A 13,711-nucleotide genomic window follows, 5' to 3' on the forward strand; every position below is an offset into this window, starting at 1 on the left:
GGTTTCTAATGCCTTCCTCTCTCTCCTTCCTTTCCTCTATTTTTCCTTTTTTGTAGTTCATTCATTCTATCATCTTGTCTTTTTCCTTTTTCTCTCATTAAATTTTTCCCTTTCTCCCTCCTTTCCTCCCTCCATCCCATCCACATACCTCCTCACTTCTTCTTCCCTTTCTGCCTCTCCCCTCTCTTCGTCTTTCAGCTCTCCTTTTCTCCATCTTTTTTCTCCTTCATTTTACTAATTTTTCTCCTCCTATCCCACTCTACCTCTTTCACTTCTCTCTAACTTATTTCATTTCACCCTCTCCCTCTCTGCTTTCCATCCTTCCCACAATTCCTTCTTTCCCTCTCCATACTCCATTCACCCTTTTCACATTCCTCCTCTCTCCCACAGTCCCTCCTCCTCCCTTCCCACACTCTCCTCCTTCCTACACTCCCTCCTCCTTCCCACACCCCTCCCTCCCTTCCCACACCCCCTTCCCCCACCCCCTTTCCCCCCCTTCCCCACACTCCCTCCTCCCCTTCCCCACACTCCCTTCCCCTTCCCCACACCCCCCTTCCCTTCCCAAACTCCTTTCCTTCCCACTACCCTTCCAACCCTCCCCTCCTTCCCTTTCCACTCCCTCCCCTCCTAACACCCCCTTCTCCCACACACCTCCCCCTCCCTTCCACCCTCCCTCCTTCCTTCCCACACCTTTACCCTCTCCCACCCTTCCTCCCTTCCCTTTCCCACCCCTTCCTCCTTTCCTTCCCCACCCTCCTCCTTCCCTTTCCACCCTTCCTCCTTCCTTTCCACCTTCCCTCCTTCCTTCCAACCTCTTCCTCCTTCCTTTTCTTCCTCCCTTCCTTCCTTCCCACCTTTCCTCCTTCCTTCCCCACTCCTTCCTCCTTCCTTTCCCACCCTCCTCCTCCTCCAATCTTTCCTTTCCCATCTTTCCTCCTTCCTTCCCAATTCTTCCTCCTTCCTTTCTTAATCCTTCCTCCTCCTTTCCTTTTCCTCCTTCCTTCCCCAATTCTTCCTCCTTCCTTTTCCCACCCTTCCTCCCTTTCCTTCCCACTCCTTCCTCCTTCCTTCCCATCTTCCTTCCTTCCCTTCCCACCCTTCCTCCCTCCCTTCCCACCCCTTCCTCCTCCCTTCTCACCCTTCCTCCACCCTTCTCACCTTTGTTTGATCATACCTGTACCAAACTTCTTTTCCTCCCTCTTTTCTCCTTCCCACGAGTCTCTCTCCTCTCTCTCCCCCTCCTTCCCTCCCTTCTTCCTTCCCTTATTGATCTCACTCTTACTGGGGAGGGAGGTGAGGGAGGGGGAAACACACGACAAGCTCTGAAAATTTCCAACACTGCACACACTTGTATGAAGGCTGTGTGTGTGTGTGGGTGTGTGTGTGTGTGTGTGTGTGGGTGTGTGTGTGTGTGTGTGTGTGTGTGTGTGTGTGTGTGTGTGTGTGGTGTGTGTGTGTGTGTGTGTGTGTGTGTGTGTGTGTGTGTGTGTGTGTGTGTGTGTGTTGGACATTACCATAGGACGTGTGGGTTATGACTTGTAGGACGAGGTGACCTTTGTAGGACGAGGTCATGACCTTGGTAGGACGAGGCTATGACCTTGGGACGTGTCATGACTTACACTTCCACATCTACAAGAACAGACATGCTGACGTAAACATACAACCCATGTCTGTACACACACACACACACACCTACGTGGGATGTATGTATGTATACACTTGTTCTTCCTCTCTCTCTCTCTGTGCCACAGCGGGCGGTAGTGATCGCCTGGCGGGAGATTACTTCGGACCTCTGTAGCCCTGTCGTAAGTTTTATAATGTTTTTGTAAGACCTTAAGTGGTATAGATATTTCATAAGGCAGTGACTGAAGGTTACCGCTGTGGCATGGCTGGTCATCATACAGTTACTACACTAAACAAGGAAAAATTAACCTTATGGATTTATTGTACTGTATGGTTGTACTCTTATAAACTTGGCTGTACTCTTATGGCTGTACCTTATAAACTTGGCTATCTTATGGCTGTACCTTATAAATTTAGCTATATCTTTATGGTTGTAATTTTATCTGTACCTTATATTGCAATTTTATAAACTTGGCTATATCTTTTTATGTATTGTGCCTTATGGTTGCAATTTTATAAACTTGGCTATATCTTATGGCTGCAATTTCTTATAAACTTGGCTGTAATTCTTATATTGCAATTTTATAAACTTGGCTGCACTTATAAACTTGGCTGTAATTTTATGGCTGTACCTTATAAACTTGGCTGTACTTGTCGCTGTACCCTTTTATAAACTTGGCTGCAATTTTATGGACTTGGCTATAACTTATAATTATCGCTATAACATTTAAGAAAAATCTCGTGTCTAGATCATAATTATAATTTTTCAGTTTCATTGTGTTACCATTAATTTCGTCTCTTCTATATCTTCCAAAATTTTCCATGTCTCTCTTAATTTTTGTCTTGGCGTAGGAGAATAGGAAGTGTAGACAGATGAGGAGACAGATTGGGGAGGAAGGATGAGGAGGAATGGAGTGGGAGGAGGAACGGACCGGGGGAGGCAGGCAGGCAACACCATTCTCTCTGATGCCTCCAGCCCTCCCTGCTGTTACGACTTCCCTTCACACGGCATGTTACTCCTACCTCCCTCCACTTCTCTCTCTCCCCACTCTGACTTTTTCCTCCCTCATTCCTACTCTCCACCACATGTTTATTCTATTTCCATTGCCCTCCACCACAATTGGCCCTCCCGCCACCACAGTTGCCTCCACTCATTCCACCCCCTATGAAATGGCCTTTCCCTTCTACCCTCCCATCTTACCCTTCACCCAGACCTCTCCTCTCCCATCCTTTTCTCCTTTTTTTCACCCTGCTCTTTCACCCCGCCTCCTCTCCTATCATCCTTCCTTTCTCCCTCGCAGACTTCTGTTCCTCCATCCTTTTCTATCTTTCTGTCTTCTCTCTTTTACCCTCTTCATCCTTCTTTTCTCCCCCTCCCCGCTTCCTTTCTCGTCCCTCCTCCTTCCTTCCTCTCCCTCCCCCCTATCCCATCTCCTCCTCCTCCCTCCCCTTCTATCTCATCCCTCCTTCTCCTCCCTCCTTCCTCCTCCCTCCCTCTCTCCCTCCTCCCCCCACCCTCCCTCTCCTCGCTGAGCCTCAGGCCGGGTCCAGCTATACGTCGTTATATGAGGTTTTAGTGAATAAAGACCCGATGATGAAGAATAATTTATACCGTAACCAAAGGGCTTAGTTGGTCCGCTGGTCCCTGAGTTGAGGGAAAGAGAGAGAGAGAGAGAAAGAGAGAGAGAGAGAGAGAGAGAGAGAGAGAGATCCATGCCTGCATGCACAGGAGATAGAGATAATAATGCGTAGAAATAACCTTTTGAAGTGGAATATAGATTTCGGCTCCTAATTGCTCCTCAGTTTTAATCTGATTTAGCTGCTGTCCATGAGGTGTGTAGGATGACTGTAGGGTGAGTAGAGTGTCTTAGAGTGACTGTAGGGTGAGTAGAGGACTGTAGGATGACTGTGCGTAGGTTTTAACGCGTCCACACACTTTTTCGCCTATTTCAATCTTTTCTTTGTTGATACCCACGCAGATGCTGAGCCAAACCACCGTTACCTTAGCTACCACCATCTTCTACCAACTACCACAATCAACTACCATCTACCATCATCCACCACAATCCACCACCATCTACTTACAAACCATCACAATCCACCACCATCCACTTAAAACCATCACAAACCACTATCATCTACCACCAACCACTCCTATCTACCACCACTCCACAACCTTTCACCACCACATCTACCACAACTTGCCACAATCCACTATTATTTACCACTATCCACCATCGAACCCTGGGAGGAGGAACCTCTTCAGCTTAATATATCAGGGTCATATATTAGGCTTCCAAATATACACGCTCATAACGTTGTGTTAGGAGTATATTGACTATTTTCTCGTATGTCAGTCATTTATCACTGACGTTTAATCTGTGGTCGTGTTATCTTGAAACGTTTAATATGTGGTCGTGTTATTTTGAAACATTTAATCTGTCGTGTTATTTTAAACGTTTAATTTGTGGTCGTGTTATCTTAAACATTTAATCTGTGGTCGTGTTATCTTGAAACGTTTAATCTATGGTCGTTATTTGAAATGTTTATTGTGGTCGTGTTATTTTGAAATGTTTAATTTGTGGTCGTTATCTTGAAACGTTTAATTGTGGTCGTGTTATCTTAAACTTTTAAACTGTGGTTTTATTCAAAATAATAATATGCTGGTCACAGAGCAGCTCACAAGCTGATCCCAAGTAGATCACAAGCAGGTCACCACACAGGTCACCAATTAGATCACAATCAGGTCACCACACAGGTCACCAAGTAGATTACAAGCAGGTCACCACACAGGTCACCATAGATCACAAGCAGGTCACCATGTAGGTAATACACAGGTCAAGTAGATCACAAGCAGGTCACCACAGGTCACCAAGTAGATCACCAAGGTAGATAACAAGCAGGTCACCAAGTAGTCACAAGAAGGTCACCAAATAGGTTACCACACATCACAAGTAGATTACAAGCAGATCACTAGACCACTGTGCACCAAGAGACCCCATCACCCTACTCTTCAACCCCTCAATAGGCCTTTCACCCAACGGTCCCCGTCACCATCAGTCAGTTCCTCAGTCACCATTAATTCCCGGTTAAAATCATTCCATCAGTCACCATTATTCCTTCGGTCACCTTTAGTTCCTCGGTCGCCATCAATCAGCCCCGGTCACCATTAGCCTCGGTCACCACTACTCGGTCACCAACAGCTCGGTCACCAACAGCTCTCGGTCACCATCAATGTCTTGGTCACCATCAGTCACCGTGGAGCCTGAGAGGTCACCAGGCCAGGATTGGTCTTAACTCATTCGCCTATTGAAGGTAATTGCTGCCCGACGTCCGCTTGTGTATGGCTTATTGTCAACTGGTCGTACCCGTGTCTACTAGTGTGGTGGTGATTGTTGTTGTTCCTAGTGGTGGTGATGGTGGTTGTGGTGGTGATGGTGGTAGTGGTGGTCTAGTTGTTGTGGTGGTGGTGAGATGGTTGTTGTTGGAACTCGTGGTGATGGCGGTGGTTGTGGTGATGGTGCTAGGGGTGGCTGTTCTTCGTGGTGGTGATGGTTCTCTTTAATGGTGGTGGTGGTTGTGGTTGCCCTTGGTGGTGATGATGCTGGTGATTTTGGTTGTCCTTGGTGGTGGTAGTTGACCTTAGTGGTGATGTGGTGATAGTGACCTGTGTGGTGATCTGCTTGTAATCTACTTGGTGATGGTGTTAGTGATGGTGGTGGTAGAATCTTTAATGGTAAATGTTGAGGTAAAAGAGAACAGCATCAATAACATCGTTAAAATAACGGAGGAATTGCATCATTATAACAAAATAAGATAAGAACGGTATAAAAGTAAGAGGCAGCATCAACGCAGCAAGAGGCAGCATCAACACAGTAAAAGGCAGCATCAACACATCAAGAAGTAGCATCAACACAGCAAGAAGTAGCATCAACACAGCAAGAGGCAGCATCAACACAGCAAGAGGCAGCATCAACACAGCAAGAGGCAGCATCAACACAGCAAGAGGCAGCATCAACACAGCAAGAGGCAGCATCAACACAGTAAGAGGCAGCATCAACACAGTAAGAGGCAGCATCAACACAGCAAGAGGCAGCATCAACACAGTAAGAGGCAGCATCAACACAGCAAGAGGCAGCATCAACACAGTAAAGGTATCGTCAATACAGCCAGAAGCCGCGTCAGCACAGTAAGAGGCATCATCAACACAGTAAGAAGTTGCGTCATCACTAAGAAGCAGCGCCAACACAGCAAAAAGCAGCATTAGCACAGTTAGAGAGTGTCAACGCAGCAAGAAGCAGCGTTAGCACAGCAAGAGGCAGCGTCAACACAATAAGGGGCAGCGCAAACACAGCAAGAAGCAGCATTAGCGCAGTAAGAGGCAGTGTTAGCACAGCAATAGACAGTATGAGCACTTCCAAGAGACAGTGATACTACAGCAAGAGGCAGTGTTAGTTAAGTAAGAAGCAGCATCATCACAGCAAGAGGCAGCGTCATCACAGCAAGAGGCAGCGTCAGCTCAGCGACTGTAGAAGCAGTGGGATACCGCTAAAAACAGCAAACATCAAGACTCAGTAAAAGGCGATATTTTCCCCCGACTACAACTATAATGTACAGTATATCTTACCTTGAGGATTTCTGATTCTCTCCCTCTCTCTTTTCTCTCTTTCCCGTTTGTCTCTGATGTTTTCTTATCCCTCGTTCTTCTGTTTGTCCCCTTTTTTCGTTTTCTCTCTCTCTCTCTCTCTCTCTCTCATTTCTCTCTTAAGGTCTGAAGCATTGTATGACTAAAGAAAGCGGGCTGGGGTGAGTTGTCCGATGGCTTGGGGATGGAGTATCTTAAAGGTTGGGGGCTGTTTTCGAGTGTGCCTGAGGGTTGGGGACTGTTATTGAGTGTGCTTGAGGGGTGGGGACTGAGGTCGAATGTACTAGAGGGTTGGGGCTAATGTAAAATGTACCTGAGGTCCGAGGGCTGAGTTAATTTGTTCATGAGGGCTGAAAGTTGTTGTAGAGTATGCTTCAAGGCTGGGGGTTTGGGGTTCTGCGATAAGGTGTTTTGTGGGGCTAGGGGACTGGGATAGAATGGCTGATAGCTGGGGATGGTGGGGCTATGATAGGGTGTCTGGGGGCTGGGGTGTACAGCCGTGGAGCTTTGACATTTGACGCTGAATAAACACAGAGATGGACGCGGGGGTGGAGAGAGAGAGAGAGAGAGAGAGAGAGAGAGAGAGAGAGAGAGAGAGAGAGAGAGAGAGAGAGAGAGAGAGAGAGAGAGAGAGAGAGAGAGAGAGAGAGAGAGAGAGAGAGAGAGAGAGAGAGAGAGAGAGAGAGAGAGAGAGAGAGAGAGAGAGAGAGAGATCTTCACTCTACCAACACACGACGTCTTTCACAGTTCGTTAAGTCTATTCCGTAGACAACTGGCTGAAGTGAAACATATACAGTATACACCATTGTACTGCTTCTACTTCAGGCGGACTACCTGGAAGAAAAGGTTTGTACATTATCTTCCATATCTCTCTCTCTCTCTGCAGTAATATTCATAAGTGCAGAAAATAATGAATTGGAAGCACCGTAAACAATGAACTTAGAGGCATGAGTAGACAATGAATATTAACAAGTACAAGACATTAGCTTGATATAGACAGCATTGAATGTGATTTATTATATTTCTAGATGAATATAACTAATGAATGTGTGTTGATAAACATAACCATGAACTTATGGTTAATAAATATTATTTGTAATGAATTAAGATTGAGTCCTTTTTCAAGGCTTTTCTGTGAAATTATTTAAGTTAGTGAGATGTATCAATTAGTTTCTCTACCTCAGACTTCAGGTTGAAAGTCATTAATGGCTGAAATGGTTTAATGTATATAATATAATAGTTAGAGAATAACCCACTAGATGGCAGCACCTTCTTAGTTTACCTGATTTGATAGCTATCTTACTGAGGCAACTGTTAGGGAATAATGATATTTTAATATTGGTCAGATGGATCGTTACATTCTCGTTACCTACAGTTATTAAATTACTTCCATAAGTATCTTAAAGTAGTTACTCAATGAATACTTTAACATCCTTTACACTGAGAACGAAGGTTGTATTCGTGTGGTAAATTAACTGGAATTAATTTTCGTGAAGCTGTAGGTTTAGTTGACACGTAAAACGATTCACCAATCAGAGAAGTATTTGAGGAGAATATCGATGACGTAGTAGGCAGCTGTCAAACAGGGAGGTACTACCGCCCGGAAAGATACTGGAAGCATAATGTGTTGTCTAATGGTAGACCCTGCTGCCATATGGCATCACGAAAATTGTGACCAAGTCCCAGGTTGCTGATCTGACTTTCTGCCTCATTTACACACAATTACAGGGTCTCAATTGTTTGTTATTTTGACAACTATATATATTTATATATATATATATATATATATATATATATATATATATATATATATATATATATATATATATATATATATATATATATATATATATATATATATATATCGTTTCTCACTATTGATTTTTTTGTATTTATTTGGTGGACCATTATTATTATTATTAGTATTTAATATTTTTTGAAATTTTGTTAACTTTTAGTTGTTGTTGCTGTTGCTGTTGCTGTTGTTGTTGTTGCTGTTGTTGTTGCTGCTATTGTTGTTGCTGGTTGTTGTTGCTGGTTGTTGTTGTTGTTGCTGCCGTCGTTGGTTGTTGCTGTTGCTGGTTGTTGTTGTTGTTGTTGTTGTTGTTGGTTGCTGTTGTTGTTGCTGTTGGTTAGCTGTTGCTGTTGCTGTCATTGTCAGTTGTCACAGTCGTTGTTGGTTGTCGTTGGTTGCTGCTGTTGCTGCTTGTTGGTTGTTGTTGTTGTTGCTTGTTGTTGTTGTTGCTGTTGTTGTTGTTGTTGCTGGTTGTTGCTGCTGCTGTTGCTGGTTGCTGTTGGTTGTTGTTGCTTGCTGTTGCTGGTTGCTGTTGCTGTTGTTGCTGTTGGTTGTTGTTGTTGTTGTTGCTTGCTGTTGTTGCTTGCTGTTGTTGTTGTTGGTTGTTGTTGCTTGCTTGCTGTTGGTTGCTTGCTTGCTGTTGTTGCTTGCTGCTGTTGCTGTTGTTGCTGTTGTTGTTGCTGTTGGGTTGTTGTTGTTGTCAAGGTTGGTTGTTGTTGTTGTTGTTGTTGTTGTTGCTATGTTGTTGTTGTTGTTGTTGTTGTTGTTGTTGTTGTTGCTACATATTATTGTTGTTGTTGTTGTTATGTTGCGTTGCCGTTGGTTGCTGTTGTTGGGCGTTGTTGTTGCTGTTGCTGTTGCTATTGTTGTTGTTGCTTGTTGTTGTTGTTGTTGTTGTTGTTGTTGTTGCTATGTTGCTAAGGTTGTTGTTGTTGTTGTTGTTGTTGTTGTTACAAGGTCAAATCCCGTGTGGGTCATTGACCTGTGCCCTGGTGGGCTAATCATGTAAAAAAGAAAAAAAGACGCTTATCATTGGTCATGCAGGTGGCTACTATGTTAATATAAGCTTTTCCTATCGGACAGTGGGGGGGGGGAAGAGAGGATGTGTTATTGATGAGAAATGGTGAATAAACACACACACACGTAACAAATGCACTCACTTAATCATGGAGTCAACTATATATGCTCTTAAGGCCATCTTTATTGACTCTATAATCACGTCTTTTATGTAAAGCTGACCATTGATATAATTAATGTGCATAATAAGTTACCTGAGACATCACCTGATTTTGTCGTATTTACCTGTGGCTGGGGTGAAGAGGGAAGGGAGATAGGGAGGAATGAAAGAAGGGAGAAAGGAAGGAAGGGGAAGAGAGGTAGGTGCCAAAGGATCTGGTAATTAAGGAGAGAAATGTGCAAGGAAGGGAGAAGGGAACGAAGGGGGAAGAGGGATAGGTGGTAAGAAGGGGAGGAAAGATGGAAAGAAGGGAGGAAGGGGGAAGAGACGGAGGTCGGAAGGAAGGAAGGAAGGAAGGAAGGAAGGAAGGAAGGAAGGAAAAAAAAGGGTGAGAGAAGGTAAAAGAAGAAATAGTGGGCAAACAGGAATTGAAAGGATGAACTGGGAGAAAGGAAAATATATATAAAAGAGAGAGGGAGAAGGATTAGGAAAACGAGAGAGAGAGAGAGGAATGATGGAGAGGGAGGGAAGAAGGGGGAAGACAAGGGGGATCATAAAAAGAGGAGAGGGAGGATGGAAGAGGGAAGGGAAGAGGAGAAAGAATGGAAGAAGGAAAGGGTAAGAGGGGAGGATGCGGGAAGTGTGAAGAGGGGAAACCGCAGTAGGGGATAGGGAAGGGAGAGGAAAAGTAGTAAAAGAGAAAGGAGGGAAGAGGAGACGGTTTCTATCTCCCCCACAGTCTCTCTCTATCTCCTCCACAGTCTCTCTATCTCCCCCACAGTCTCTATCTCCCACAGCCCCATCTCCCCACAGTTCCCCATCTCCCCACAAAGTCTCTCTCTTCTCTCCCCACACAGTCTTCATCGCCCCACAGTCTCTCTCTCCCCCACACAGCCCCTCTTCTCCCCACAGTCTCTCTCTCTCCCCCATTGTGTCTTCTCTTCTCCACAGTCTCTATCTCCCTTCATTAAGTCTCTTCCCCACAGTCTTCATCTCCCCACAGTCTCTATCTCCCCACAGTCTTTATCTCCCCCACAGTCTCTTTATCTCCCTCACAGTCTCTTTATCTCTCACAGTCTCCTTATCTCTCGCGTCTTTATCTCTCTCGGTCTCTTTATCGTGTTTTTATCTCCCCACAGTCCCTTTCTCTAACGTTTTTATCTCACGGTCTCCTTATCTCTCACGGTCTCTTTATCTCTCGTCTGTGAGGTGTTGAGGCGGTAAATCCCCAGACTAGCTGATGGAGGAAGACGAGCTAATTTAATTTTGCTGGTCTGTAATGAAGTCAGAAGGTCCCAGGCGGTGTTGTGGTATTGTGGTGTTATGTTGTGGTGTAGTGATATGGTGTTGTAGTGGTGTGGTGGAGCTGTTGTAGTGATTGTGAAGTTGTGGTGTTGTAGTTGCGTTTTGATGATTGTGGTGGTGGTGCTGTTGTTGTGGTGTTGTAGTGCTGTTGTTGTGGTGTTGTATTGATTGTGAAGTTGTGGTGTTGTATTTGCGTTTGATGGTGGTGGTGGTGGTGTTGTAGTGGTATGATGTGGTAGTGGAGTTGTGTTGTTGTGGTGGTGTTGAAATAGTGTTGTGGTGGTTTTGTAGTGATTGTGGTTTTGTTGTGGTGTTGGGGTTGTGGTGATACTATGATTGTAGTGGTTGTGTTGTGGTGATAAAGTTGTGGTAGTTATGCTGTTGTTATTGTGTCAGTGTGGTTGTAGTTGTATTTAATGCGTTGGTGGTGTTATAATGTATAGCGTACTTCATATATTAATTTAACTCCAATATTTTGACCCGTAATTATACTATAAACAATATAACCGGTTGTTTGATCTCCTAATTCGATCTGTTTACGCCGACCCTCTCATGACGTCTTCGATGAGAGGCGTATTTTTGGAAGTTGTTGTGGAGCTTTTTGTTTTCACGCTTTACGCTAAATATTTTATAGTTCGTTTTTAAACATTGTTTTGGGGAAGTTCCAACCAAAAAAATTAAGAGAAAACTTGGGCGACGCTAAATCTTTTTTTACTCCCTCTCTTTCTCTCTGGGCCAAGTAAAAACACGGAACAGTAAATTTTATGCTGGAGTTAATTTTAGTTTTACTTATTTTGTACAGGGAAATACTCCAATAGTGACTAAATATATTGTAAAGTATTTTTTTTGGTCTGATATTTTATTCTCTTAAAAAAAAAAAGAAGTTTGCGTGTTAGATGTACGCCCTTTCCTCGGGCGTTTACAGGGCTCGTCATATAAACATTCCACAAAATATTATCATCGAGATATTTGTTTTAATTTTGTTTTAATTTGATGCCATAGTATGTTTACTATTGCGAGTTTCCTTCTGTCGAATGTAGACAAACACATGACTGCCACACTGCAAAAAAACCTGATGAGCCTGTAAATGCAATGAAGGGACTCTACGTTAAATCAACCCACACCACACACACACACACACACACACACACACACACAACTACCCTAGCAACCTGGAAGAGTCTGGTGGGCTGTCACGGCTGCTATGACGTGCGACAGTGGGAGGAGAGCTTAGAGCACAGGTCAACAATTATCCCGTCTGTCCCTCATAAGACTCTCGCATCTCACACACACCTATTTTTTTGTTTTTTTTTGGGGGAGGGGGGGAATGTTTTTGTTTCTTATTCTATTATTCCTGTTTGTTTGTTTGTCATTATGCGCTTATTCTTTATATTTAAATACCGTAGTTATCAATAATCGCAATGAAAAAAATAGATTAAAATGAATGTATGTGTGTGTAGGGTATTTGCTTGTTGTTTATAAGTACTAGATACGATTATTCATATTATTTCTTAGATTATTATTTTCTTAGAAGGTAAAAAAAATCAATGATGTATTGTCATCATCACACGTACGATTTTTCATTATAATCATGAATCCTGTTTAGGTTCATTGTATACGTTACCTGTCATTCATTTATATAGTTCATGCATAACATGAAGAACACAACCACTACAGCAGCTTTTGTGTGTATGAATGTGTGTGAATATGTATGTATGTATGTATGTATGTATGTATGTATGTATGTGAGCCATAGCCTTACCTACACCCTGTATATACTGTAATAATCACTGCACCGTGTATCTACTTGCACTACCTGTCCTTCCTCTTAATATATAAATCTTTCAAGAATTTAAATAGTCTTAGATTTAAATGCTAATGTATATAAATCTTTACATACAGTATATCATCTTTTATTAATAATTTGTTATATCGTAGTTGACTTAATGATTCTTAACATGGTATGACAAAATATAAAAGGTAAACAAATAGTGATATCATTCTTGAAACATGAATAAAGTTGAACCTCATTGCCATCTTAAGAATCAATGTCTTATTTTCTCTGGTCCATGTTCTTCCCATCTTCTGTGTTGTTATTCTATCACAATCTGTCTATTCTTTCTTAATTCCCTTTCAGCCAAAAGGAGCGAATTTATCCGAGGTGAGTTTCTCTTTCCTTTATATAAGATGATGATGAATGCCTAATATAGATCTAGAGCCCTCCTGCCTCACCTGACCTTACATGGTCACCTACTATTACTATTGTTATTATTGTTATTATTTCATTATCTACTCCATTTTGTAATAAGAAAAATATAATGTTATTAATTTAATTATTATTAGTAATAGTAGTATTACAGCATTACTTGATGCAACTTAATTTTGTTATAATTATTGTCAGTGGTGTTTTAGGATCTTATATTTTATTATTATATTATTATTATTATTATTATTATTATTATTATTATTATTTATTATTATTATTATTATGTATTATTATAGAATTTGTAATATATGTTATAGAATTTTATAATTCATTATTTTTGTTGTCGTTTTATCTTTACTTTTATTAGTATTTTTTACTTAAGTTATTCGTTTTAATATTATCTCCGATTTTTTAGTCTGATGATGATTTTGTATATATTTTGTTATTATTTGTTAATTTGTCTACTCCTCCCTGAACCACAACTTGAATATGGTTCTGAAACCTCGTAGAGAGACCTTAGTGATAATTAGCCAGAGGATCACACCATAATAATGCCTGGACCCTGTGAAACCTATTAGTCTGGTATGTCTAAAGTCTTGATTGCATTCTTAGAAAACTCCACACAACTAGAGAGGAGCTGTTCTGATATGCTACATTAGTTACTCACTACAGTATTAGACCCACGCATCTCATTTGACCCCCAAAGCATGTGTCTTTGTTAATTAATTACTTACTAATTCCCTGTTGGCTTGAATTATCACCCTCCCATCTCCCCCTCTCCCCAATAACTTGCTTTGGTCTAGATTATGTTTATATTATGGACTTTGATAGCTCCCGGTATTTATCTCTACGACTGTGTGGAAATAATATCAAGGTGTTAAGACTGTGGCTCCTTGAAAAAATAATAATAATTGAGGAAAATAAGCTTAGTAGCAACATGTAACTGAACGAAGTACACTG

General features: G+C 42.2%; 1 protein-coding gene across 1 annotated transcript in view; it reads left to right on the plus strand.

Annotated features, from left to right (window-relative positions):
- LOC121871708 (autotransporter adhesin BpaC-like) overlaps positions 1 to 13,711 on the plus strand; it is an 89,407-nt gene that overhangs the window by 17,522 nt on the left and 58,174 nt on the right. The window contains exons 3-4 of the mRNA XM_042374120.1: positions 4,759 to 4,913; positions 5,468 to 5,812. Coding sequence (XP_042230054.1) covers positions 4,759 to 4,913; positions 5,468 to 5,812 — 500 coding nt within the window. The remainder of the gene's footprint in view (positions 1 to 4,758; positions 4,914 to 5,467; positions 5,813 to 13,711) is intronic.

Source organism: Homarus americanus, unplaced genomic scaffold (assembly GCF_018991925.1).
Source record: "Homarus americanus isolate GMGI-L3 unplaced genomic scaffold, GMGI_Hamer_2.0 scaffold39675, whole genome shotgun sequence".
Lineage (NCBI taxonomy): Eukaryota > Metazoa > Arthropoda > Malacostraca > Decapoda > Nephropidae > Homarus > Homarus americanus.